We start from the raw sequence: 26,885 nt of genomic DNA, 5'->3' as shown, positions 1-26,885 counted from the left end.
ATTATTAATGAGCAGCTGCACATTAGCATGCAGAATTCACTTTAATCTCATGTATGTTTACACCAAGAGGCTTTGCGTCATTCTTTGAATACCTCTCATCTGCATGTGTGTCCATTGAAGGATGGGAAAACGTGGCTTACCGGTGGAGTAATGGCAGAGGGTGCTGGTAGTGGGGCCTCACACACAGACAAGGCAGCAGCAGCTGAGGGGTTGGCCCAGGCCATCACATATGAGGCATTCGTTGGGTGATGATCTGAATGAAGAGCGCCGTGCGTTTTGGTGGTGGGTTCCACCCTGAGCCCGGGGATGTGTGTATCTAATGGCAAAGGGCTGGTGGAGACGTTTGCAGTACAGTTTCCGTAGGACGGATGTGGGGCCACAATACTGGAAGCTGGCGAGGCGCAGAGAGCAGCTGGCACTACGGGGGAAGAGAAAGCCGGGCCTGCCATGATGGCAGCCAGCTTGGAGGGCACCTTAACTGGCAAAGAGTCACAGGACTCCCCGTGAGCGGACATAGTGCGGAGAGTGAGCTCCTGAGCGGCCTGCAGGCACTGCATCTGAGAGGGGCCCAGCAGGGCACTGCCCGCTGTGGGGGACGATACCTCCAGGACCTTGGAAAAGAAAACAAGTCATAAAACTTTTTATCATGTAACAAGCTAATCATCATTTCACAATAGATGAGAGTTCCTACTTTTTTCCTGTCAACGTAAATACTGTATCCAGTGACACGGACTCCGTTGGAGGTCCCTGCAGCGTCTATGGTGACTGGCAGCCAGCTGATCAGAGCAATCCCTGGAGAGGGGCCCTGCTCCAGCTGTACATCCAGGGGAGCATCCGGGGGGCCTGAAGCCATTACAAAGCATGAAATCACAGCCATCGGCAGACAAAACACAGAGGAGTTTCTTTACTGACACGGGGCTGGGAGGGAGACCATTTCACTGCACGTGTGCTCCTACTCAGAAAGCTGTCAGCTAGAACTCCAAGGGACTTAAAAAACTTAAATATACCTGCATTTCCAGAATGTTGGCATGAAACTAAAACAAAATTTGAATGATTGATTTATTTAACAACTCAAATGACATTCATAGTGCATCTTAACAGCTCTCCGTTTAACACTGAAAAATGAAATACAAAATAAAAGTTTTTCTCATATTAAAACCAATTTAAATCCAGGGGTTATAGCACAGTGACTCACACACACAGTACAATATCTACCCTTTAAAATAGTCTCTTCTTCTACAAAAAAAGGCTTAAGGGTACCTTAAGGGAGCTTAAAATATTTGTGGTTTCCAAAATTGTTTTAAAAACTTGATCCTTAATAAAAATAAAACTATAAACATGATAGATGAGAAAGAAAATAAAAAAATTGTTTTTTGCTTTATTTTAGCTTTTTTGTTTCTCTTCAAAGTCTGAAACTCCACATGATAAATTATGCCACATTCATTTTCTTGTCATCTGTGTGTGAAGTTTTCTCTGCTTTAGAAAAAAATGTAGTTTGAGGCATTTCGCCAGTGCTAATTTATTTAAAAATGTTTTTTGTGTTTTTAACAAGTTCTGGCATTTTTCTGATGATGGAAGACATACCGAGAAAATTAAGCTCAAAATTGCATTTCTGAATATTTCTTTATTTAAATTGTTGTGAATCAGGAGCAGACGAAAAAAATGCTGTTTGAAAAAGAGCTTATTTGTTGGGTAGAAAATATTCTGGGCAGGCCACGAGTTCTCTGCTTCCAGCTCCCAGTAACAGAGAGGGGAAGTGCGGGCGGGGTTGCCGTCCACAATTCAGAGGTGCATTTCTAATAAACTACTGTCACTCTGAAGCAACCATGTCCTAGGAAACGACACAGGATTTTTACATTTTGGCTAAACACAGTATAGTTATAAATAAAACACCTCTGGAAATGCTTTTACAGTAGATCAAAAGAGCTTGACTTAAAATATTTTACATATGAGTTCATATTAAGTTGTAAGGAATAAATTAGACATATTTATAAAATATTTGGGAAGATATTTAAAAAAAAACTTCAAGATGAAAGTTAAGATGTTTTTATAATTTTTTTTTAAACATTGTAGTTAATCTTCCACTTTCTCTATATGATTTTCTAACAAAAACTACAGTAATAATAGAAAAACCCCAAATGATTTTTCCTCAGAAACGCAGCTTTACTGATGTGAATCTGCTTAGGACTAGACAGTTGAACTAGTATACTTATTTAGGAAAATTCCACTAACGTCTTCCTGATATTAAAACTGCTGAATGGAAAGCCCAAAATTAGACATGCACAGAGATGTGATGAAGAATATTCAAAGTCCCAACCTGCCATCAGTGTGCTGAAGGTGATGGTAGCGCTTCTGTGTTCACGCCGCTCCACAGGGAGCTCCCACGGGGTGCGGTGCGGCCGTGCTTCCACCTTTACGGTGTACTGCAGGCTGGGCAGGAGGTTGTTGAGGCACAGCGAGTAGCAGCCAGCCTTCACCAGCTCACACTCCTCATCGTTCAAGGACACAATGTGCACATAGTTACTGTTGCTGGGCAGCCAGGTCAGGTTGGCAGAGGTGGCAGTAACCCTGTCCACACACAGCTGCGTGGGCGCCACACAAACATCCCGGCCCACCAGCATGCTGCAGCGCAGCTGGTCCGAGACGCCTTTCTCTGTCAGGCTTTGCACCGACACGCGGTAGGCTTTGAGGTTGATGTCCAGCCGCTCCAGCACCGCTTTGGTCTGGGCGCCGAAGGGCACGTTGAGCCGCAGCTCCTGGTCCACAAACACATTATAGCTGAATACATTGCCCCACCCAGCTGGCACCAACGGAGGATCCCAGCCAATGATGATGCTCTTGGCAAGTTGCTTGATGAGGGTGAGTTTACGTGGGTAAGGCACGAGGTCCACTCCCACCTCCTCCAAGTCCAAGTCCAGGCCGTTGGTGAGAGGGGGTGGGACAGTTGAGGCTGTTCTCGAATCTGGGGGGGCTGAGGCGGGGGCAGAGGCGCTGACGCCTGAGTGGAGGTGATGCTGGTGGCTGGCACTGTGCAGGCTGCTGACAAGAAGGGAATTATGGGACGCGTCCCCTGTGTCTGGCTGATGAGCGCTCATGAAGTCGTCGTCTGATACTCGCTCCACAAAGTTGGAGGGGACCAGCCCTCTCCGCCCGTCCATCAACTCACCTAAAGGGAGTCACAAATAGATAAATAAAAAGCGTAAACATTCAAAACAAACACAATTCCAGAATTACCTTCATAGAAGCCATCATCATCCATGTCTCCATACACATAGATGTATTCTCCAGCTGTGAGTGGCAGCTCCACCTCAGGGTTGTCATTGGGGCCGTCATATGGATTATAGCTGTAGGAAAACAATGGGATTTTTTTTTTTTGGCTCATCAATGAAATAAATTGTCAAAAGTCAGCTACGGATTTGGTTGAACATTAACCTGTATCTGGCAATGAAAACCTGGAGTTTTGCTGCCCCCCTGCTGGCTGTGTAAGGAGCCAAAGCCACATCGATGTCCAACTCTTCCACTTCGCTGGCAGTGTCCACCTGGGAAGAAAGGGTGAATGGTGACTATCTTCTCTTTAACTTGTGCTGGACGGAAAGCTTAAAGGACTCAGTCTGCTGAAAATGCTCTTTTTAGCATTTTTCTGATGATCGAGGACACATATAAAGAAATTTAAGCTAACAATTGAATTTCAAAGTATTTCTTTATTCACATCGTTGTGAATCAGGAGCAGACAAAAAAAAAATTATATAGATAATACACTGGTTGGACCACAAGCTCCCTGCCCCACTCCATTCTGATGCATCCACTTGTAGACGACTACATCCATGTACATCTTTGGTTTCCTCATCTGAGCTGGTATCTGGATCTAAACTGTATGGCTGGATAGCTCTGATATTGGTCACCATTTTTATTGTACTGGTAATGTTAGATTGGGGTTGAAAGGAACTGTAAGATAGCAAGAGAGCCTGTAAACAGTTCTTGGTTATGGGTGACGGAAAGAGAGGACGGGGTTGCTCCACACTAGTGGTCCCACTCACAAGTCAGTGGTGAATTTCTAATAAACTACTGCTGCTCTCCAGAAACTATGTATTACAAAATGACATTTTTTGTTAATTTTGGCTAAAAACGTCATAATCTTAATTAAAAGACCACAGGGAACGCTTTTACAATAGAACATAAGTTGATCGGAGTATCTCTTTAAAAAGAGGAAAGCAAACCTGTTTATCCTTTTAAAAATTAACTTTTTAAAGAGTATTCAAGAACCAGCATCAGTATTTTTAGCAAAACAAAAAACAACAGAGCACTAAAAATATGATTTAGTTGTTTTAAAAGGTCCTAAATCTGACATTTTATCTATAAGGGGAAATTTATACGAAAAAATAAATTACATTAACAAAATATTTTGAAAAACCTGAAAACATAAAGAAGATTAGGCATTTTATAGATGTAGGTGTATTTTTTTATTTATAGTTTTTACTATACTTTCTAACAAGAAAAGAGATTTGCAAACCATTTCATTTGTTTGCATGTGGGTCTGTGGAGGACAGCATCTTAAACTACTTTAATCTCACTTCTTTACTCTTGCTCCTAATCTCTTCAGTTCAGCTAGTTTTTTCATTCCAAACCAGTGCAGTGCATTTGATTTGGATTCCAGCTTAGCCGTTTGACTCCCAGCTTTACGTTTTGACTCTTTTGCGATAAAACCTACAGACTTGGACACAATTTCAATCCTGTATTGGACTGCTCTCTTTTTTCCAGGTTGGCCAAGCTTCTTCTTCCTTTTCTCATAGTGCATTGTCAGATATCTGACATTGGCTGGAGCCCAATTCTTTGAACCACTTATGCTTGTAGCGTGTGGTATTACACTTCTGTGCAAAGGGCTTCCACCTTTTTCTTTGTTCACAAAAACACAAAATTCCTCAAATCGTCATCTTCCCTTGTTAAACCAAGTTTTCCCTTCAGTTTTTTAAGTTGAGATCGACTGAACTTGACTTTAGATATACATGATGAAGCCCAAATGACAATAAATTGAAACTACCAATAAAAAGTGCAGCAGATTTCCTCAAGCATTTAAAATATTTCAATTATTGATCATTACATGCTGCCAAAAAAGTGCACTTGTTAATATTGATAATGATAATAATAGATGAGATTTTTCTGCGTTTTTCCAGACGCTGAAAGTGCTTAAATGTGACCATTATCCATTTACTCCTCATTCATACTTGGTGATGGTACAGTAGCTACTGATGTAGCCTCAGCTGCCCTGGGGTAGACTGACAGAGGCGTGGCTCCCAGTTCGCGCCTACGGCCTCTTTGACCATCACAGGGATCAGTCATAGATATTCACACACCAGTGGAGCATCACTGGAGGCAGGAAGGGGGAAGTGTCTTGCCCAAGCATACAACGGCAGTTGACTGAGGGGAGTGGGGATCGAACCTTCAATCGTTGGCTGGCCTGCTCAACCGCCTGGGCCACTGCCGCTTTTTAGTCTTTCGCCCCTATACCCAGGCCGGTGTAGTTACCATAACTATTCGGCCTGCGACAACCGTTCGGGGTCCGTTTAGTGCTGACATCACTTTATGTGATTGGCTGTCCGTTGGTCCGATGACGTATCAGACAGTGATTGGTCTGGACAAATTACTAATTCTACCATAGAAGAAGATATTATGCGGTCCGACATGGAGTGAGAATATCTTCTAAACGTGCTTTTATTATTGTTATGATTATTATTAACTGCATTTGCAGCCGAACGGGATGCGGTCCGAACCCTTCACACCATAACAAAGCAATCATAAAAATTGCAATGAAAACACGTTCATTACAGGTAATGATTACTTATTTTAACAATAAAGAAATCTTTTGAAACCTAAAGAACCAGAAAATCCCCCTGCATTAATTCGGATGGTAAAAAATGTCTGCTTTTATACATATCTGGGTTAAGTATGTGTTTATGGTTTCCCCTAAAGAAAAAAAAAAGACCCATGATACAAGCTTGATTACAAATTCTCACAATTTCTGGTAAACATAACATTAAAGGAACCTTTACCTTTGATTTTTCTGTACTGAATTCCATAAAGAATAGCCAAAACTGATCACCTTTGAAGTTGTTGACTTTTTGTGCAAAACTCTTTTACAGGATCTACAAATGTTTTTTCTTTCTTTTTTTTTTTTAACTATAAAACACCAGTAATATTAGCCCTAGAGTCCAACAATCTACATTTTAAAATAGCTTCCACAGGTCATGTGTGTAAGGAATGCTTGCAAGTGAAATTTTGTTAGTCTGTAATTATGGATCTATCACTAAAGAAAAATAAATCTGCATCATTTATTTCTAAATGCTGGATCTCAATGGGTTTAAGCTTGAGATAAAACCACAACACACCTGCTATATTGAACAGAGAATTTCATTTCCATATGAATGACCCCTCGCCCCATAATATACTTAGAGTTTTTACTTAAACAACAGCACATAACACAATAGAGGAGGTTGATTATTTATAGCTCTCTGGAGAAACATTTTGAAACATAATCATCTAAAACTACTACACCATAACCATCATAATCCACAGTGGCGAGTGGATTATCTCGCTAAATATGAGCTTTGTTGGACACGAGTGACAATAAATAACAAAAACAAGACGAAACAATGAACATTTTGTAGACATGGCAGAATAAAAGTCAAAGTCCAAAGGTTTACCTAATTTGCTTAATTCTATACCTGCATTAGATTAAAGGAAGGTTGAGGACGGATCTGCAATCCAATACAACTATTACAAAGTGTTTGCTTAAAAAAAAAGGCTAAAGAAAATTAAATTAACTGTTAACAGTTAATTACTGTTAGTGATCCTATTTTCTCCACTCCACTGATGTGTTCAAGCAATTGACTGTATACGAGAACTGGACCGAGTGACACCCCCCCCCCCCCCCCCGCCCTCGAGTTCCAAACAGGAAGTACCCATTGGCTCCAAGAAGCCAAAATTCCATAGACTAAAGAAAAAAATCAGCTGTTGCTCAGTCATCGTATTTGTCAGATCAAACATTCTTGCTCTGATGCTTGCTATGCCTAATTTTTTTCATGACATTTTTTTCCTATAGTGGAAGCTATTCAAGATATAAACTGGCCAATCACATGCCTCAATAAAAGAAGGTGGTCTCACGTTGAACCTTCAAAATGCTTGATTGACAGATTTTGTGTAGCCTGCTTTAGTAGGGGTGTGGACCACAAGGTCACACCTGAATGACTGGCAAGAGTGGTTGCCATAGTGATGTTGACTCAGACCAAAATGGGGCTTACTGACTGTCTGGTTCCAACATGGCGTTGTCTGTACTGCGAAAAAATGGCGACTGAATTGACTTCATTTCGTTTGGACCAGAAGCAAGTCCATTTCTGTGGGTGACGTCACACTCAGTCCAGTTCTCATTTACAGTCAATGATTCAGATCTTTATGAACTCATTTACTCTCTGGTTTTAGGGAATAAAGATTACCAACCCCAACACTTGTTTTTGTATTTAAAAAGCTGCACAAATACAGTGTTTAAGTAAAGTAATGGTAAATCATTGAGTAAAAGTTTATTTTTTCTCAAAAGTAACTTTTAAATAATACTATATCAAGTGAGACTTGTATTACTACTTTGGCAGGAATTAAAAGCACTGTTTGGTGTCATTTTTAGCCAAACATTGATAGCTTCCTCTGTTAACATGAGTGAAATGTGAATAGTTATCAGGCTAATTTAAATGACGGCCTGCTTCACAGACAAATCTCCAGAAGTGTTATTTTTCAGAGGACGTAGCTGGGGGAGTACCTCATGTGTCGGGCTGGATTTGTGTGGACTAAGGTGGGTGTCAGACTTGGGGGTGAGGTGTGCGGTCTCCGACTTGTTGGAGGAGGAGGCTGACTTGCTGACACTGATGGTGGGCAGTTCTCGATGCTTGGTGACTGGTGAGCGCTCCGCCCTGGTGAGTCCAGCAGGGTGGGGGGTGGCCCCCATGCGCAGAGCAGCCGCCACATCTATCAGGAAAGACAGAAAGAGAATAATCCGTGTCCTTGGAGAACAACAAAGCCCTCTGGTTAACCTGGTTAACCTGCTGGCTGGTTGAAATAGCTGGTTGGCATGCAGGAGGTGCGAGATTGAACATGGCTGATTAGAACGGTGAAGGACAAAACAATCCTGTCTCCATCTGTCTCATGCCAGAGGTCACAGTATCTTATGTCAACGTGTGTCACACCACAACGGTTAAGGGGCTTAACTGGTTCCACCCTCAACAGACACTGCTCTTCATCCCGGAGCACTGACCCTCGTGATGATGGGAATTACAGACAAGCTCCGCTGCGGCACCAGACTCTTACAATGATGATGCAGGTGAGAGCATGCCGTGCACGTTATGAGTAACAGCGACAGAAGAAAACAAAGAGTACCAAGACAATCAATATCCTCAGGGCAGGACAGAGTGTCCCCTCCCTCCACACTCCAGAAGGCTATTTCATCCCATGTGCCAGCAGTGCCGTCTAAAACACAGCAAGAGCGCAGAAGAAAGAGGTTGGCTGCTGTGGGAGTTCAAAGGCAGGACTTGACTTTTACTAGTTGTTGCTACATTTGAAGAAAACAGGGCAGGAATTCATTTCAGCAGAGTGTATCTTGACATAGATGATCAAAGTTGTGGTGAATTTGCTATTATCATATGCAGAGGAGAAGCATCTATGAGATGAAAGGAGTGTAAAAAGTTCAACCTTTAAAAGCCTGAGAAAATGGATTTAAAAATAATAACTGAGTTAAGATTTGATGGTGGAAAAACCAAACTATAATGCACCAGGGTAATGTTCTCTGTGGCTCACCTCGTTCTGTAGTCAGCCCCACTCCGTTGGTCAGAACAGAGAGGCTGGGGGTGTTGAGGAGGGTGGAGCTGGCCAGGTCCACCTTGGAGGCCTGCAGTCGAAACTTCTCCAGCTCCTGGGAGAGCAGGCCAAACTGTTCGCTCTGGTTGCGGCATTTCTCCTCAAGCTCTCGTACCTTTGACTAAATGTAATTTACAAAAAAAAAAAAAAAAAAAAGATAGCAGACAAAACAAACTATGTTTGATATTTCTGTGACGAGAGGCATTATTTGTTTTTGGTTTGAAGCCTTAGTCACAACTGCCCTCATGGGTGGATACGGGCTGTCTGCGGGTAAAAAGTGGACAAACCGGTATGGGGCAAGCAGGCGGCCAGCACAAAAGTTTAGGATCGCAGTTTTCAAACTAATGTGGGTCACAGAGACGCGGAAGCAGCAACGGAAAAGGGCTTTTGCAGCAGGAGTGAAGCTAACTATGCTAGGAGAGACTGAATGATCTCATGAACCCAGACATTGAGGCGTGATTACCGATGCTTTTGTAGAGCTTTTTAAAATAAATAAATCTGATCTTTAAAATTCTTCCATGTCTTGCATGCATTGTCATGAGACATACACAGACAGAAATTTGAATGAATCCACCGTAAATCACAGTATTGTTCATATTTGTGTTTTTGAATGACTTATCGCACGAGTTAATTATGTGACTAAACGCAAACTATGATATAATGAAAACACTGTAATGATGAAATTATGTTTTTTTTCGACATTTCCAGAATTTCAATAAAGTTTTGCACGTATGTTTAATGGACACACATCTTATTTTTCCTTCATGATCAGTTTTTAAACGGTTGGGACTGCTGTGAAATGAAAGGAACGATACCCTTATGTGAATACCAAATCCAAGTCCCTGATTGGTCAACTAGTTTATCTTGCAACGCGTGTTTAATGGCTGCGCTTTTTGTACATAGAGCCCGAAAATTCATTCGCGAAGTGACACTTGAATGCATAACTTTTAAACGCAGCCTGAAACGCACACATACATACGTTTACATAGACTTTTCATTGAAAGTGGTCACATGCACATGGGTTGCCAAGGCTGGTGTGAACGCAGCATCACTTAGAAATTAGGAAATTGGACAATTAGAGTGCAATTTGTGTGGGCATCCTATGGGCACTTACATATCACATGCACCCAATATACGTCCAGCATTCGCACACAGTCAGTAAAGAGCCAGTGCACGCATTTTTACCAACGACTAGACTGAAGGATAAGGCCACTGTACGATAGCATTACCTGTGAGTCATAAATGCTTGTAGCTCACATTATCCTTACAAATACTTCATGATACATTTACCACATGTACAGCAATGGTACATTCCATTTTTATGACATCTCTTAAGGTGACCGTATGTGCCTGGACAACCCAAGCACCCATACAGGTCAACCCCTGTACGAGAGCATGTGACTAGGGCTTCAAATATTTAATAGTTATGCTAAGGAAGCAAAGCTTTGTTTTGATGTGATCGCATCAGAGTCTTTTAAGCTGCCTCTATGTGTACAGAAGCTAATGCTGCGTCTCAGGCAAGCAGAAGCAAGAGTCATGCAAAAACCTTTGACCCTTTCTATCCCTTTCATCACTTCAGCAGTCACATTCACAAAAAGTCCAAAAACTGCTCCCAGCAATAAAATGAAACAAAAATTGACATTTTTTTTATTAATAATTCAAATCAAAACAAAGTTAAAAATTTTAATTTAAAATTTCACAAGGTCCCAATAGTTTTTGACCAATCACTTTAATTTTTTTTTTATTTTGTCATTTAAATTACTCTATGAAATGTCTCATTCTTTTTTCAATCTGGTTCTCATGTTAGACCGAAGATCTTGGAGACAACTTGAAGCTTTCTGTGAACACAACCACTGACGTAAGTTTTTTCTTTCATAAAGAAACTTCACATTTTAGAGGAGAAAAGAACACATCTTAAAGTAAAGACAGGTTTGAGCAAGACAGACAAACTGCAACTTAAATATCCTAACAGGCTTTAAACATAGAGTTTAAGGTTCAGGGGACAAAACGAGACATAAATGGAAACGGGTTGGAAAAGTTTCGTAACATGAAGTGTAAGGAAACAAATGATGTCAAGGTACTTTTTTTTTCACTTCTTTGCCTGTTTCTTTTTGAAACAAAGCCACCAAAATGGGATTATTTGTAAAAAAAACGTGCAGGAGTTTGCTGCAGCTCCCCTCGGTTTTTATATGTGGCTGATTTCACTTCCGGCTGTGGTGGGAGTTTCCTGGCAGGCTGATCTGACAGAAGCCTCTGCATTAAACTGTCTGAGCAACATTTCCTGTCAGCTCTCATCTATTCTTACAGTCGATCGTCATGTGAAACACTAATAAAATTTACTACTAGTCATATGAAAAACAAAGATTTGTACATCAGGATGCAATAAAACATCCACAGGTCCTCACCAAGTCTAGTAGATACCTAAGTAACTTTAAGCAATAATCAGAAGTGATTGTTTGTTGTGGGATATCAGTTTTTGACAAAAAAAAATTCAGGAAATCACATTGTTTGAGCTTTAAATACGTTATTTTATCCTCCACTTATTACCTGTATTAATGTCACCTGTTTGAATTGATTATCTGTATAAAAATCCACACCCTTAAACTGTCAGACTGCAAGATCTGTCACAGGACACCAGAGACAGGATTGTAGACCTGAAACAATCTACGATAAACAAGCAGCTCGATGAGAAAAAACAACTCATTAGAAAACAGAAGAAACAAAAGATCACTGACAACCTTCCTTCACCTAGAGCTCCATACAAGATTTAACTCTTTTAGAAAACGAAAACTCTTACGAAGGATGAGGAAACAGCCCAGAACTATACGGGGGAACTGGTCAATGACTTGGAAAGAGCTGGAACCACAGTAACAAAGGTTGTCATGGATTCAAATCATGCAGTTCTCCAAACCAGCACATGTCCAGAACAGTCTAAAGTTCTCCAGACACAATTTGGATGATCCAGAGGAGGACTGGGAGAATGTTATGTGGTTGGATGAAACCAAAATGTTTGGGGGAGGAAGAATGCTCAGGTTCATCAAAAAAAAAGAAATCCCACTGGGAAGCATGGGGGTGGAAACATAATGATTTGGGTCTGTTTTTCTGCAAAGAAAAACCTTCTTTCATCATTGCATTGAGGATGAAACATGATTGGACCTACCAGTATGACAATGATCCAAACAAACAAACAGGAGGAAACAAATCGCCCAGGCAACAAAGGAGTGGCTACATAAAAACGTTTCAAGGTTCTAAAGTGGTCTAGCCAATCTCTGGACAGCAGTACAATGGACAATCTGTGGAGGGATTTGAAACACTACGTTTCCCAGCAACAGAACCAAAACATCACAGCTCTTGAGGAGATCTGCATGGAAGAATGGACCAAAACAGCAGCTACAGTGCAAACATGTAAAGACCTACAGAAAACCAATGACCTCTGTCTCTGACATTACAAAGTATTGAGGGAATACTTAATTTCTGCACAATTATAATAATTCTTTAAAAATCATACAATGGGATTTCCTGGGTTTTTTCTCACAGCTGAAGTGTTTTTATGATGAACATTACAGACCAAACTCATCTTTTCAGTGGGAAAACCTGCTGAATTTGGTTGTTCTTGCAAGCAGGATGCATAAAACATGACTGACATGCTAAATGTTCTCTATGTGGTTTAGAGTGATAACCGTCAAAGATTGGTTATTTGGCATTTGTTGAATCACCTGATTCTCTTACACACATGCTGGTAACACATTATTGGATGGAGAACTCAGAGTGTCAGTGTGGAGAAACAGGTCATGGAGGTTTGACATTTCAAAAAACAGGAGACAGAGAAAGGTTTGGTGCTTTAAAGGTAAACTGTAAGGATAAAGAGGCCATGAAGTACCTGCATGCAGTCCAGTGTACTCTGGTTAGCAAAGAGATAACACAAAGAGTGACAAAAAAACACATGCATGCTTGTGAAAAAAGAAACATATCAATCCAGTTGAAAGGCTGCTGTCTAAATTAGAAACAGTTTGTTTCCTGCCACAACAGCCTTTCAAATGAAAACAAATGCAACATTTATTTAACAGACTGGGAAAGGCTGTGTGTTAACCAGGCAGCAAACTCAAGCTCTTAGGAGGAAATGAGGTCGTCTGCTGTCATAGTTCAGGTTATAAAGACGAGGCTGACAGCAAACGGCAAAAACAGCCAGAAGGAAAAAGACTTTAAGGCAGGTGTAACTATACTCTACCAGCTCCCGCCGCAACACAAGCTGAGTCAACTCCTAAAACACAACACAAACTTTTTAAAAAACAACTGAAACGTGTGATAAGTACTGAAATTAGACATTAGGATTCTTTTCCTTTTCAATCATTCAAAATCAGAGGCCAATCCCGCAGACAGACGGGGATTTCTACAGTCATCTGCTGCCTGGATTCACTTTGACTTCGGAGGTTGTTACACTCACACTGAAAGCAAGCCTGAATGTCACCGAGCGGCCATCTGTTCAGACCGCTCTGAGCTTCAAAGCTCTGTCTGCTTTCTTTAGCAGCATCTCTGCAAAATGCTTGAAAAACATAGTAACTGAATAAAAAGTGGGACAGGAAATTGAAATGCAATGGACTTATTTATGCCTGATGAGAACAGACAGAAACTTTAACATTTTGATTCTTTTTGCACTGAAATGTGGTAAATAATGGGTTGAAAATGTTGCTCATCAAACAAGAAGTGGGGCAGATTCAGTAGAGGCTTTCGGCTCATCTCCCTTGTTTTACACTAAATAATAGAAACATACATATATAAGTAAAATTCTATTCTAGCTTTGAGTGTTTTGCAATGTGATCATAAACGCATTCTAAGTAACGTCAGTGCTTCTGTACTCTGTAAGTCTGGCTGGGTTTCCAGGAACTCACCTCCAGCATCTGAACCACTCCTTCATGCTCCCTCTTGGCAAATAACTGAGCCTAAAGATTAAAAAGAGATGAAAAATCACTGCAATGTTGATTGTTTGCTCATAAAAATCTAATTTGCGGCCCAGGGAGCTCCACTGGCTCAATGTTATTGGTGTCCAAAGGTTGCCTCCTGCTGGGCAAAGAAGACAATTTTCATTTTATTACACCAAAGCAACCATGCAAGTAGGGCGGAGTGACACATCGATTTTATTGATCTTTAAGATTTATTTTTGGGTAAACTGTCATTTTTTCAGGATTCTGCTCACTCTGGCTTCAGTTGTTTGGAGTAAGGTCAGCCTGCCCATCTCTCGTAAGGCGCAGACGTAAAGCACAGAAGAGCTTGTTCCCAAAAAAGAACAGCCACTTCAGTTCTATGGAACTGGTTCGGTTTTGCGACTTCAGACTGAGAGCAACAAACGGCACTCTGACAAATTCACTTGAAGGCTGTTGCTACCTAAAATGGGCGTTCGACAAATTTGCTTTAACACCTGAAACAGACTCTCAAGTCTGAGAAGTGCTGCTTTCTATGCCGTATACTTGTATAGTGCTTTTCTACTTTCCTCGAAGGCCCAAAGCGCTTTACAGTCACAGTCCCATTCACCCATTCACACACTGATGGTGGCTCTGTGCCAAGGTGGGGTTCAACGTCTTGCCCAAGACACTCAACACATCTTCCGATCAGAGCTCGACCGCTCTACCACTGCACCACAGCCGTCCCCGATGAGATGTTCAAGGCTAGCAGCAGCACTCAAAACACCTGTCGCATTGATTTACAAGCATCTTTACTGGGAAAGTCCTGATCAGACTTTTTTTGATTTTGAGTATCTGCCGATACAGAGTCACAATCCAATTTTTTAGAGTTATTGATCTATGAATATCTCACTAGCTTGACTGAACTGTTTTTGTTAGCCTCATGCTTGAACTGCTGCCATATTCTGCTGCACTTTACGGCTATAAAATGTCCTGATTCGTTCACGACATGCAAACTTCTAGTGGAGTATTTATCCAAAATAATAAGCTTGAAATATAAACCCCTGGTCATAATAGTAATACATTAAATGTCCGATACTGATCGCCAGCAAACATCCGATATCGATCGAGTCATCAACCACTTGATCGGGGGGGGGGGATTTCCGATCACGTGATCAGATCAGGACATCCCTAATTTTTACAACTTATATTTAGTTTAACTTTGAATTCAGATCAAATCCGAAATGAAAAGTGAAAAAAGGGGTTGTTAAATGTATTCTGTCATTTGTATTTTTTGTTAAAGACAATAATGGAAAGAAATAAAAAATCAATTCAAACAGAATAATTCAATTTGGTCTGAAAAAAAACCCTGATTTTGTTTTTAGCCCATATCGCCCAGCCCAATATTTTCCCAATATTTTAGCTAAAAAGTATTCTATTGTCTGAATTGTTCGACAGAAGTGTTTCTTACCCGTTGTAACCGTTTGATTTCATCCTGTTTGAACTTTAGGATAGCCAGAGCCTGCTCATGTTCCAATTCCAGCTGCTGCCTTCGCTCGGCGACCTCTCGCATGTGCTGCTCAGAGAGAAATTCGCAGGTCAGAGAGGTTGTGTGCAGAGGAGAGGATTCAGGAGGAGCGATTACAGGTTTGACTCTTGCAGTACCTTTAGGACCTGCTCTAGGTTCTCCAGTTTGGCACGGAGTCTCTGGTTCTCCTCAAGAACTGAATTACGCTGAGCGGTCACTTCAGAGAGTTCTTCCCTCAACTCCTCATTTTCAGCCCGAGCCTGAGAAACAGCAGTAGAGTGAAATGAGTCACATCACTGCAGCCGCACATGACAAATGACCACTGCGAAGGCTGAAGCTATCAAAATAGGACCAAGCTGAGTAAAGCAGCAGGTACTGACCTGGTCGAGCAGCAGTGCCTTCCTCCTGAGGAGATCTGCCTCCTCCTTCAAGTGTTCATTCTTGCCTCGCTCATTTTCAAGCTGGCTCTCCTGTTTGACAAACATAAATCAATCTTCTGATCGGAGATCATCGGAAAGCTTTTAGGTCACCAAGAAGGAAAACAGGGAAAGAGACCTGGATTGCTTACCAAATCCAGACATCTTCTCTGTCGCTTCTTTACTTCATGCTCAAAATCTTCACATTCTTTTCTCTTGTTGTTGAGCTCACGTTCCTGCAGAGACAAAAAAGACTCAACCCTGATCTCCAATCAGGACAAACTGTGCACACAGGTAAAGGGCGTCAAGCCAAATTATTTGTATACTTTGGAAAACGGAATTAATTGACTTCAGTTCCATATTTGACCTTAGACAGAGCAGCACTGAGGTATTACAAAGCTTAGCATCCTCTAATTATTCTAAATGCAGCTTACATGCAGGAGCAGTGCAGGAGAAATCAGCTTATTTCACCATGACCGCAGGGCCTGAAAAAAGTATTACCACAGCCACTGAGAGGAGGGAAGCTGCAGACTGGCTAATTGCAGACCACCAGCAGCTGACAGGAAGAGATACCCTGACACTTACCAGTGATGACACAGCAAGACAATAAAGATAATTAAACTGCAATCTGTGGTCTGATTTGGATGACTGTGTTGCTGTCACAGCTTTGTGGAGCCATGTATGTGTTGTAAGGATGTTCTGCTGGGTTGGTACAACACAACTGCGAGGTTTAACTAATACAACAATTCGAAGGTTTGTCACACAACTGAAGAAAAACATGCACACCTAATTTGTTAGGTCAGCCTGACTTCAAGTTGTTGCCATGACCTGCTGTTTCTGGATTTATAGATGTGCCGACCAGGGCCTGGTGTGGAGGACCTTTAGTAAGTGTGTTCAAACAACTTTTTCTTGTTTTATCTTTAGAGCTATGAGGAAATATGTCTCTGCATATGTGCCAGAGGCAGAGGAGAAAGGTAAAACTAAAAATTCTTCCAGGGAAACAGGCGTCTGACATGAGACCTGGCAACTCAACGACTCAATTTAACATGCTTTTAACTCAGAAATGGTCCTTGTGATTTCAGAGTTATAGTCAGGATTCTATTTGTGCAGTTCTCCACCTATATACACTTGAATAATAAAAAAGCCAAAAGTACACAACCTGAAGATTATGCAACTGTGAAGTGTGTTCATGCTGAGAAAATTCACTGTACATGAGAACTGGACTGAGTGACCCCTCCTCCCTAGCATTTCAAACCCAGTACCCACTGGTTCCAAGAAGCTAAAATCCCATAGACTTCAATATAGAAATTAACAACCATTACTCAGTCATTCTATTGGTCAGAATAACCATTCTTACTCTGATACCTTTTTAACATGTTCTTTCTCATTTTTTAATAATATTTTTTTTCTTTGTTGCAAATTATTCAAATTACAAACTGACCAATCAGATTCCTCAATAAAAGTACCGGTAGGTGGTCTCACTTCAAAAGTTCAAAACATTTGATTAACAGATTCTCCCGAACCCATTTTCAGTGATAGGGATGTGGACTTCCAACAAGCTCACTCCTGATTGGCAAGAGTTGTTCCATAAAAACAATGACTCAGACGAAGTCCAACCAATCACTGCTTTCTGACATCATCTGACTCCCACATGGCGGCGTCCATATCGAGAAAAAAGTGGCGACTGAATTGACCTCATTACATTTCACATTTGCTCTGTACAATTCTCTTATATGGTAATGGTCGACAACCAACAGCACTGAAAGCATAAATCTGGGCAAAATAAAGAACAAAAGAATATTTTCATGGGGACATCTAGTGATGCCACAGTTCTGGGTGTAAAACCAAACCGAATGTTACACCGTAGAACCGCGTCGTCTGGAAAGTGAATCACTATAGTGTCAAACAAACCGGTTGTTTCAAATTAAAAAGGGATTATTATTTCTTGTTTTATTACATTGCACCTAGCTAAGTGCAACGTAATTAAACACCCACTCAAAGAGTTTTCTTCATTACTACTTTTTTTTTAACCACAGTTTTCTTCATTTGCTTATTAGCAAATTAAACATTTTTTTAATGGTTTTTGTTGTTGTTGTCTTGTCATTCACAAATCACACATTGAACCAAAACAAAACCGTGTAAGGAAAGTGAATTGTTGCAGCCATTACCCTTGTGCTATCCAAGGCACGTTAACATTGGGAGTTGGGTCATCTAGACATGTTGTCGTTCTGAAAGCTATGGTAGCTTTTAATCTAGATCAAAAGTTTCCAGACACGGATAGACATGAAAGGTGTCTAAAACACATTATTATGTAGTTTATTGTTTTTTAAATCCTAAAAGGTTTGTGCTTTAAGCAAAACAAAAAAATAGTAGATCATAGGGTTTGATTAGGAACCTGTCAGATTCAATCTTTAGTAAATAAACATGTCAGTTTGATCTTTTACAGACAGAATATGATCGTTCAGACGTGGAGGTTTACATATTGAGTAAAAAAGCAGCTAAAAAGTCCAAATTTATCCTGTCAAAGGTGAATTTCTAATCAACTCCTGCCACTCTGCAGAAACTATATCCTAGAAAACAACTCGGGTTTTTCTTTGTACCTAAAAATGACCTGATCCTAGGGCTGCACGATATGAGGAAAACTCGCGATATGCGATATTGGTAATTAATATTGCGATAACGATATAATTTGCGGTATATAAACAAATATCAAACCAACCAAAAACATCATTTCCATTTCAATGCAACAGTATAAAAATTATACTCCAAATGACCCTTGTCGACATAGGAGGCAAACATCAAACATAAAAGGGCTCATCTGATTGATCAACAACGTAAACGGGTCCTTCCGATTGGTTAAATGCATAAAGGGATTTATTTCATTTATTCAATATTTCAAGCTGCCATGAGTTTGTTTTAGCACATTTAACCCTTGTGCTATCTTAGATGACCCCCCCCTTACTTTGACGTGTTCTCCCTACCATGACAAAGGTGGATAAAGGTGGAAAGATTTCATGTAATCCATGGACACCAGTGAGGTTCACAAATCATTGAAGAAAAAAGGTTCAGAGCACTGTCTAGTGGGTCTAGATGACCCCACTCCCAATGTTAAAGTGCCTAGGATAGCACAAGGGTCAAGGTAACCATTTATTGCAATTTTCGCCGTCTTTTGCGGTATGCATATTGCACAGCTTGATGTCGCGATAACGGTAAATTTGCGGTATATTGTGCAGGCCTACCTGATCCTAATTCAAAGACCACAGGGAACACTTTTAAAATAGATCAAAGATGATCAGAGTAGGTCTTTAAAAAAACATAGTTTTCAGCAGGAACGGAGCTCTCACTTAAATTGTAAATATGTACCTGAACAATATCTCTAGACTACATAATTTAACGTCATTCTTTGCAAAATTAGCACTTTTTATTTATAATTCTACATGTACACATACTATTGTGGAAATATTCCTATTTAGAGAAAAATGGTGCACCAAAACACTGAAGTATTCGATTTCACTGTTATTGATGTTACCAGGGGTAAAAAAAAAAAATCTCTGTAAAAAATGTATTTCCCAGATTTTTAGGCTAAACTTCAAAATAAGTAAATACGTTGGTAAAGACAATACTTGACACTTAAAGTAAAGCATCACTTTTTGGTTAACAGTGGGAGGCGGCTTCTTCTCTTGTGATACAACCTTTAACTTTTAGGCCCAAAATGAGCATCCTCAATGAAAACCATCCATCATAATAAGGTCGCACTAAGAGCCATTTTTAAAGGCAATAACCTGAGACAAAGGTGTCCACTAACTAACACACTGAGACAGCAGGAATCTTTTTGACTGGTTCCTTCTCTTTTGCTTAGTGAGCATCTCCTTTGCTTGGTTTTCTATCCTGACCAGGAAGGTCAGCAAACAGCTTACAACAAGGTCTATAAAAAGCATGAAAGCTAGCTGTAGGATCCGTGAGGCCAGTGTGCTGCGTTCCTGCATCCAAGAGAAAAGATCATCCCAGGATTGCGTAACAAATCTGATGGCGGTTTTTGCTGCAGCAGCAGCAGTCACTGCAGTTACAGCAATGACACTCAAGCTTCAGATTTATATCAGATGCAAAGTGGATTGCAAAACTAGATCCCTGCTATTTGGCACAGTAAGTTTTATTTTATTTTTTGCTGCAGAGGGACTAAATGATTGACTCCAGGGGACAGATCAGCCTGGTTACACTGGTGGAGCATCGGTGGAGATCAAACTGAACTACTTTGTGTTCAGTAATGGAAACAGACATGTAGTGGAAAGGTCCCGCATCCACAAGCTGCTCTTTAACTCATGAAAATGTCAACCCCTTGACGCTTGAAAGTAATTTTGGACTCTATGTGGTTTGATGAACATTAAGATGCATGGAATAAAGCAGCCCTCACCAGAAACTGAATGCGTTGTTGGGGATCCTCCTGGCTGGAGGGGCTCGGGCTAAGGCCCGATGGGGGCGTCACTCGTAGCCACGACTCCCCCTCCTCTGTAGGAGTCTTCGCGGACCTGGATGGAGCTTCATCTAACCCCACAGATGGGGTTTCTCCTTCAACCTAAAGAGGGCAGAAAAAAAAAATCGGTGGGTTTATTTCACTTTACGTTGACAATCCCAGAAAAACAAATGACGCTATTAAATGATCCAAGAGCTTCTACCATCTCAAACCAGTAGGGGTGGAGTGACGGTTTGCTTTTCTTAAATGCTCAGCGGCTGTCTATGACAAATACAGGTTAGAATGGGTGAGAAAGGATTGAAAAAAGGGAAGTACCTCTTAAACTTAGTGCAGACCTAATAATACTCAAGGTAAAACTGTGCTAGTGTTGGTGAGGCCATGACCCCATAACAGGATAAGAGGTGCTCTACCTCGTGCAGAGAGGAGGGTGGATCCTCCACAGCCCTCCCCGGGCCGCACAGGCTCCCCCAGTAGCATTAATCTGCATTAACCAGACGGTTTTCAGTGTGATCACCAAACAAAAACTGAATTTAAGTGCTGCTATTTCACAATTACTGCAAAAAAGAACTAATGCAGTACATCCATTAATATGAAAATGAAGTTTAGGAAAATAATGCACTGCTTTATTCTCTATAAAAACAAATGTTTGAAAAACACTTTAGGCTTCAGTAAAACACTTGTTTTGCCTGCTTGATGTAGTTTTTGAAACACAAAGCAGTTTTAATGCATATCATATAGTTGATTCATTGTTTTATTACAAGCAGTTAAAAAAAACGAGGAAAACAAAATTAATTATAATACATGGATATACCAAATCCATTTGAGATATGAATCCATATATTAACTAGAAACTGCATTAAAGAAAAAAGTTCTTGACATAATAATTGCTCCTAATCATATCTACACAAATTTGCATTTATATGGACATAAATCATAGAATCCATGAAATATCATATTTTTCAAATAAGAGTTTGATAAATCAAATCAAGTTTGATTACTTCCTGGAAAGGGAGTGGGAAGTAGCTAATGTATATAATCCCACCTCTATTGTTTTTTAATTATTTTATATATAGTTACCATAATCTAGTTCTCAACATCTATTTAAAGTTATTAATTCTTTTTCAGTTCAAGTGCAGAATGTTTATCAAGTAACAGAGATAAATAACCCTAATAATATCAGTAATAAAGATTTTTAAGTTATATTTTCAGTGTTGTTTATTATCTAGCTGTTGCTTTTAATAGAGCTAAAGTTCTATTCTATTCTTCGTATTGGTTATCATCAAAACATAAGAATACGCTACTGCAGAAATCATAATTGCACATCACACGTAACAAAAATGGAATGCTGATGATCATCAAAACATATGAATTCAGAAATCCTTATGTATCATCAGAAACCAAATTAAGATCAAGTCCTGGATGAGGTACTATTCTAAACATGTTATGGTACAAACTCTAAAGAAAACAAGGACAGCAGTCAACAACTTTATGTTGCACTGAGCTCTTTTCTAGATTTAAACCTTTTTCTAATAAAAATGTGAAATGTAAAACTGTCTAATGCTGAGTATACAATCTATTGAATTCTAGGTGATAAAAGAATCAGATAATATGGGGAATATTCCTATTCATGATTAAATGCACATGTTGGAGCAAATAAGGTGTTCACATTCTTGATTACATTTAGTAAATAGGAATAACCTACACATATTTTTCTGAACAGGGATTTTTTTCTTTAGAAACTATAGTGTCAGCATACTTACTGCTTTGAATCAATTTCTTCAGCCCTTTGAGAACGTTTTAACTGTAAACACGTTTTAGACTTTTGACAATTTTGAAACGGTAGAACAACTTTTGCTAAATCAGTGAAAAAGCTGCTTTAACTACCGTCTTCTGCAAACACTTAACCCGAAAAGATCTCGACTAAAATATGCTTTGAATTTGACAACCTGGCTAAGTCCTGAGGCTATCACACTTTACACAAATGTAGACTAATACTACTCAAAGTTTAAATTTGGAATCTAAAGAGGAACCTTCATAACAATATGAGTGAGAGTCCCAACAGTGCAGTCTCTTCTCAGCATTCTTCCACTTTAGACCCGTCTGAACTCTCAAAAATAAAACCTTCTGTTTTTCCTGGTTCTGTTGGCAAACGCCACGGTTCAAAGAAAAGGAGAGAAGAAAAAGTTCAAAGAAAACAGAAAAAGAAGATCTGTGCGTTTACATAATTCTATTCAACCGTACTGCAATCATTAGGACAGCAGATAGAAATGATGATGATGATTCTTCCAAATAGGAACTACAAAGGTACGAAGGTGGACAAAAAATATTACTGAGTTGGATCACATATCAAACAAAGTTAAAGTCCCAGTTTGATCACTTTTTATCTATTGTTCAAGCATTCCCAGTGGTGTTTTATGTGTTTTTAGACAAAATCAAAAACCTGTTTTCTAGCACATGGTTTCTGTAGAGTGGCAGGAGTTCATTAGAAATTCACCTCTGAGTTGTGGGCGTGACCGTTGGTGTGGAGCAACCCCACCCCCCCTTCCCCCAAACATTGGCAAAATAAGTGATTTTTTAAAATGGCTTTTTATTCGTCAGCTCTTGAATTACAATGATTTGTATAAAGAAATACTCTACAAAACACTTTTAAGCTTAATTTTCTTTATATATGTCCTCCACATGTTTTCAGAGTGGGTCTTTAAAAACAGAAACTTGTTAGCAACAGTTCAGGTTTTTATAATTTTTGTATAACGTCAAATATACTCATAAAACACGGTGGGATTCATTATAGACGATTGGTTGTTGCTTTGCTTTAAATGTTGTGACAACAAAAACTTGCAGGGCTCTTTCTGAGACAGTCACGTCGAGTGCTAAACAGCAGTTCAGTGACCTGTCTGTTAAGTGAGGCTATCCCAGGTTTATCTTTTAGACACCAGACCAGATGGCATTAGAGGTGGTGACGAAAAGCAAGCAGGAGGGGACTACAGTAATACTATTGGCCTCTGGTCAAGAACACTGGACAGAAAGGAGGGTTTTTAAGCAGCTGCTGCTCATATTTCAGACTTCTTTCAGATATCAATAGAGAAACCGCCTCCTTTGCCTACTGGCAAAACCCCTGTATTTGTTTTAGTTGCAGTTAAACCAGCCAATCCTGTAATGACTCTTAACGAGCTTGTGGGTCTTGAAGGTGTACACACACAGAGCGGGCTGACATCGTCTCACATCAGCAGCTCCAGTGGTTTTCTGCTTTTTTTCTGTCAGCAATCGTGACTTCTTCATACAATCTGAGAGCTTTAAAAAAAAAAAAAAAGAACATTTAAACGATGAGCTAAAAGCAGCTATAATCAGGCTTCTGTCAGCATGTGATATAATTCTGACATGAAATGAAATCAAAGGGAGGAATATTACATAAAGCCTCATTTATACAGTGTTGTGTGGAATTAGGCTGGCACAGAGAGCCCAGAGAGCTTCAACAATGACAATGTCTTTATGTGTCAACACTTCATAAAACTTACTTCAGAAGCAGCTGAGTGTTTTAGTATCATTCATTATAACTAGAGAAAAAAACCTGATAGGTATCATTTCAGAAACATATAGCAAAGCTCACACTATGGGGAAGGGTGCCCTTTATTTTCCCTCATGTTGACGAATTACATAGGAAATGACAAAAACTTTTAGTACTTTACAAGCAAAATGTCTAAAATAGGTCAGCTGCAATATACAATAGTGACGGTTAACACAATCAAAATGTTTGTTATTTATTTTCTTCAAATCTAGGATCCATGTAAACATGTTTTAGTAAAGCATTTATTATTTCCTTTAAGACAAAAATGTCCAAATCGTAAAAAAAAAAGACAATTTTGCATTGTCACTAAATGTGATGCAAAATTGAGAATATGTTTTAAATAGTGAATGTTACGAGTGAATCTTATATGTTCTCATTTGTAAAAGGGCCTGTCTTAAATGAAATAAAACATAATTGCACGGCTAAAGGACCAGTTATTGATCCATCTCCCAAAAGGCATTATTTTATGTCAATAAATTAAATAAATCCAATACTTGCTAAATATTTTCTTGCAACAGATGGCGGCGGCGTTTCTCTAAAAATGTGCTGATATTTTAACACATCTGTTTTCTAACAAATGAAGTAAATCCACAGCTGGTTGAAGCTAATTTCCCATAATCCATCACCACATTGGCAACTGTAAAGACTTTCCTTTCTTTTTACTTAGAATATCAGTGTCTGAGTGATGTTTAAGAAAATATACAATAAAATGTGGGGATAATTTTATAAAATCACTTCAACACATAAAAATTATACAAATCTAACAAACAAAAAGTTAATTTTTTTAACTTGTCCTGTCCAGCAGCTGAGTAAACAGAGTTGAAGGCCTCTTTTGTTAGACATATTTTACAGTCACAACAGGGAATTATGAATAGGCTAAACTTCATTTATATTGATTATATTTGTATCTGCTTTTTTGTTGGATCGGACAGAAAAGAAAAAGAGGGAAGAAGAGAGAGAGATGTTAGAGAGAAAAAAAGATCTTTTTATATGGTTGGTTAGAAAAACTATTGTAGCGAGAAGGAAGTGGAAAAGAAAAAGAAGTTACTAAATTGTAATCAACAAAAAAGATCAGGAGGAGCAATAGATGTTCAGAAGAGACTCCTGGTAAAGATAAAATATGGTTTCACTTTTAGATTCTTAGAAGGACAAACAGCAGCTCATTTAACTCTTCATTTAAAAAGAGACAGTGATGAACAGTGAACAATGCATCCTTTGGTTAAAATCCTGAACCTTTACCAGCACAAAATAAGTGAGATAACACAAAAAAATGGAAATGCATCTTAGAAAACTGAGTAGTGGTTTCAATAAGCCATAAAAATGTAGTAGCAGTGAATAAAAGTTACATCTTCATCGTTCATCAAACTCTAATAAACGCCTCTGAAGTTTCCTTTTGCCTGCTTTACTCAGTGAGATGCAGCTGTGCTCCGTCACACTGATGTGCTCCACCTATGCTAAAGGATGTAGCGCACCCTGAGCCCATGCGTACTAAAGCAGGGCCAGATCCCATTCAGCAGGCCCTGGATGCCATAAGCACATTGGTGTAATCCCTGCAGACTACTGGAACGGGTAACTGGATCACTTCTTTTAAAAGCACCTTAATGGATTGGCCTGGCCGTTGATTTTCTGTTTAATGCGGAGCACATCGATGTCCAGATATCAAAAGCTCCGCCGTATTTGTCTCCAATTCCGTGCATTTAAACTCTACATCTGGAAGCTCTGAAATACAGCCGTTACAAAACCAAGTTTTGTGACAACCTGTCCCTGACTAGGCCCTGTGTCTGTCCCACCTTCCTGATCTAAAGTAAAGCAGCAGTCCGTTACTTATGAGGCTGGGATTTACCGCAGGATTTACTGAAGAGAATATTTAAAAAACAGCCACTAGATCTAAGAACTCCTTTGGCTGTAGGTGACATTGCAATATTGAGATGCTTGGACTCTTCACTAAGTGAAAATAAAATCACAGGTATCAAACCCCAATGCAGTGAGTTGCTACTTGGCACCTGTCCTCCCCCACCTCTGATTGGACTTTAGTTTTTCATTTTGAGCTCTGCACATGTTAGCCGAATAGAACATAAAGTCCTGCTGACACTTACACACACAAGACAAGAATGATGACCTACCCCTTTTGCGTGATCTGTGGCAACGTCAAGGATTTCCCTGGCCTGCTAGCTATCCAGAGCAGGACGAAAAGTGTTTAGTGCGGCTGTGGTCTTACCTACCATCCAAAACCCTCTCACCGCTGCTACAGCAACAGAGAGCGGATTACTGGACTGTACCATTCTGTTGTTGGAGGGGATTAGAGTTCACACAACATGGCCCCTTTCTGGGTGTGCGAGTGGCACAGGGTGTGTGTGTGCACGTCCCACAGATGAGAGATTACAGCAAGCGGCATTTTTCACAAGCACAGATTTTTCTGCACCTCATCATTAGTGCAAGAAAGTCTCACACAGTTTGCACATGAGGAGCATGTCTTAAATATTATGTAAACCGAGGTCACCGTGCAGAGGCTGCGCCTTTAAAAATCCATCTCTGAAACTAAAATCAGGAAATTGCATTTTCCCTTAATGCATTGATCCCAGGCTTCAAACGCACAAAATTGTTTTAAACAGGAGCAACGCTGCATTATGCAACACATTTTACTGATTCACAAAGTCCACATTTGTGTCCATTTTCTGCAAAGTGCATGATATATCAGAAAGCAGAGCATGAAAGCACTGAACATGGAGAAGATCAGCATTAAATGCAGAGAGGATCATGGTGTATTACTTTGATAGCTTTGACTGGGCACAAGTTAAAGACAGGGAATCGCCTCATTACAGCTTGTGGCAGATTAGTACTGAGTCCAGCAGCAAGCTGGTATATGGAGAGAAACAGTTTGAATGCCAACAGAATAACACACAAAAGCAGGTTTTAGAAAAAGAGTTTGACTCTACTGTACAGAACAGTGTTTAAGAACTCTGAACCTTTCCAACTGTCTTCTACGTGAAAGTATTCAACCTGCTTTTCCTGTTGAATCAATAAGTTCAGTTTATGCACTGAATTTTATGATTGGAATGAATGGGAATTTTTTTTAAAGTTGAAACAGTTTTGTTGAGATACCTCAATTTTT

The 26,885-nt window shown here is 39.8% G+C and overlaps 1 protein-coding gene across 6 annotated transcripts in view; it reads right to left on the bottom strand.

Annotated features, from left to right (window-relative positions):
• Positions 1 to 26,885, bottom strand: part of tspoap1 (TSPO associated protein 1) — a 75,736-nt gene that overhangs the window by 18,487 nt on the left and 30,364 nt on the right. For 3 of the 6 annotated variants that reach the window (XM_020709024.2, XM_020709029.2, XM_020709030.2), the window contains exons 8-23: positions 20,149 to 20,310; positions 15,890 to 15,973; positions 15,702 to 15,791; positions 15,459 to 15,581; positions 15,265 to 15,369; positions 13,785 to 13,835; positions 13,124 to 13,156; positions 8,836 to 9,016; positions 8,419 to 8,508; positions 7,805 to 8,010; positions 3,433 to 3,539; positions 3,235 to 3,344; positions 2,318 to 3,166; positions 1,008 to 1,034; positions 692 to 843; positions 141 to 611 (exon numbers count right to left, since the gene is read on the bottom strand). In XM_020709024.2, coding sequence (XP_020564683.1) covers positions 141 to 611; positions 692 to 843; positions 1,008 to 1,034; positions 2,318 to 3,166; positions 3,235 to 3,344; positions 3,433 to 3,539; positions 7,805 to 8,010; positions 8,419 to 8,508; positions 8,836 to 9,016; positions 13,124 to 13,156; positions 13,785 to 13,835; positions 15,265 to 15,369; positions 15,459 to 15,581; positions 15,702 to 15,791; positions 15,890 to 15,973; positions 20,149 to 20,310 — 2,841 coding nt within the window. Of the gene's footprint in view, positions 1 to 140; positions 612 to 691; positions 844 to 1,007; positions 1,035 to 2,317; positions 3,167 to 3,234; positions 3,345 to 3,432; positions 3,540 to 7,804; positions 8,011 to 8,418; positions 8,509 to 8,835; positions 9,017 to 12,775; positions 12,797 to 13,123; positions 13,157 to 13,784; positions 13,836 to 15,264; positions 15,370 to 15,458; positions 15,582 to 15,701; positions 15,792 to 15,889; positions 15,974 to 20,148; positions 20,311 to 26,885 lie in introns of all 6 variants that reach the window. The other 3 variants (XM_020709026.2, XM_020709031.2, XM_020709028.2) reach the window with 3 other exon arrangements.

This window comes from Oryzias latipes, chromosome 14, assembly GCF_002234675.1.
Source record: "Oryzias latipes chromosome 14, ASM223467v1".
In the NCBI taxonomy this organism is placed as follows: Eukaryota; Metazoa; Chordata; class Actinopteri; order Beloniformes; family Adrianichthyidae; genus Oryzias; species Oryzias latipes.
This window is presented reverse-complemented; position numbering and strand designations above follow the sequence as displayed.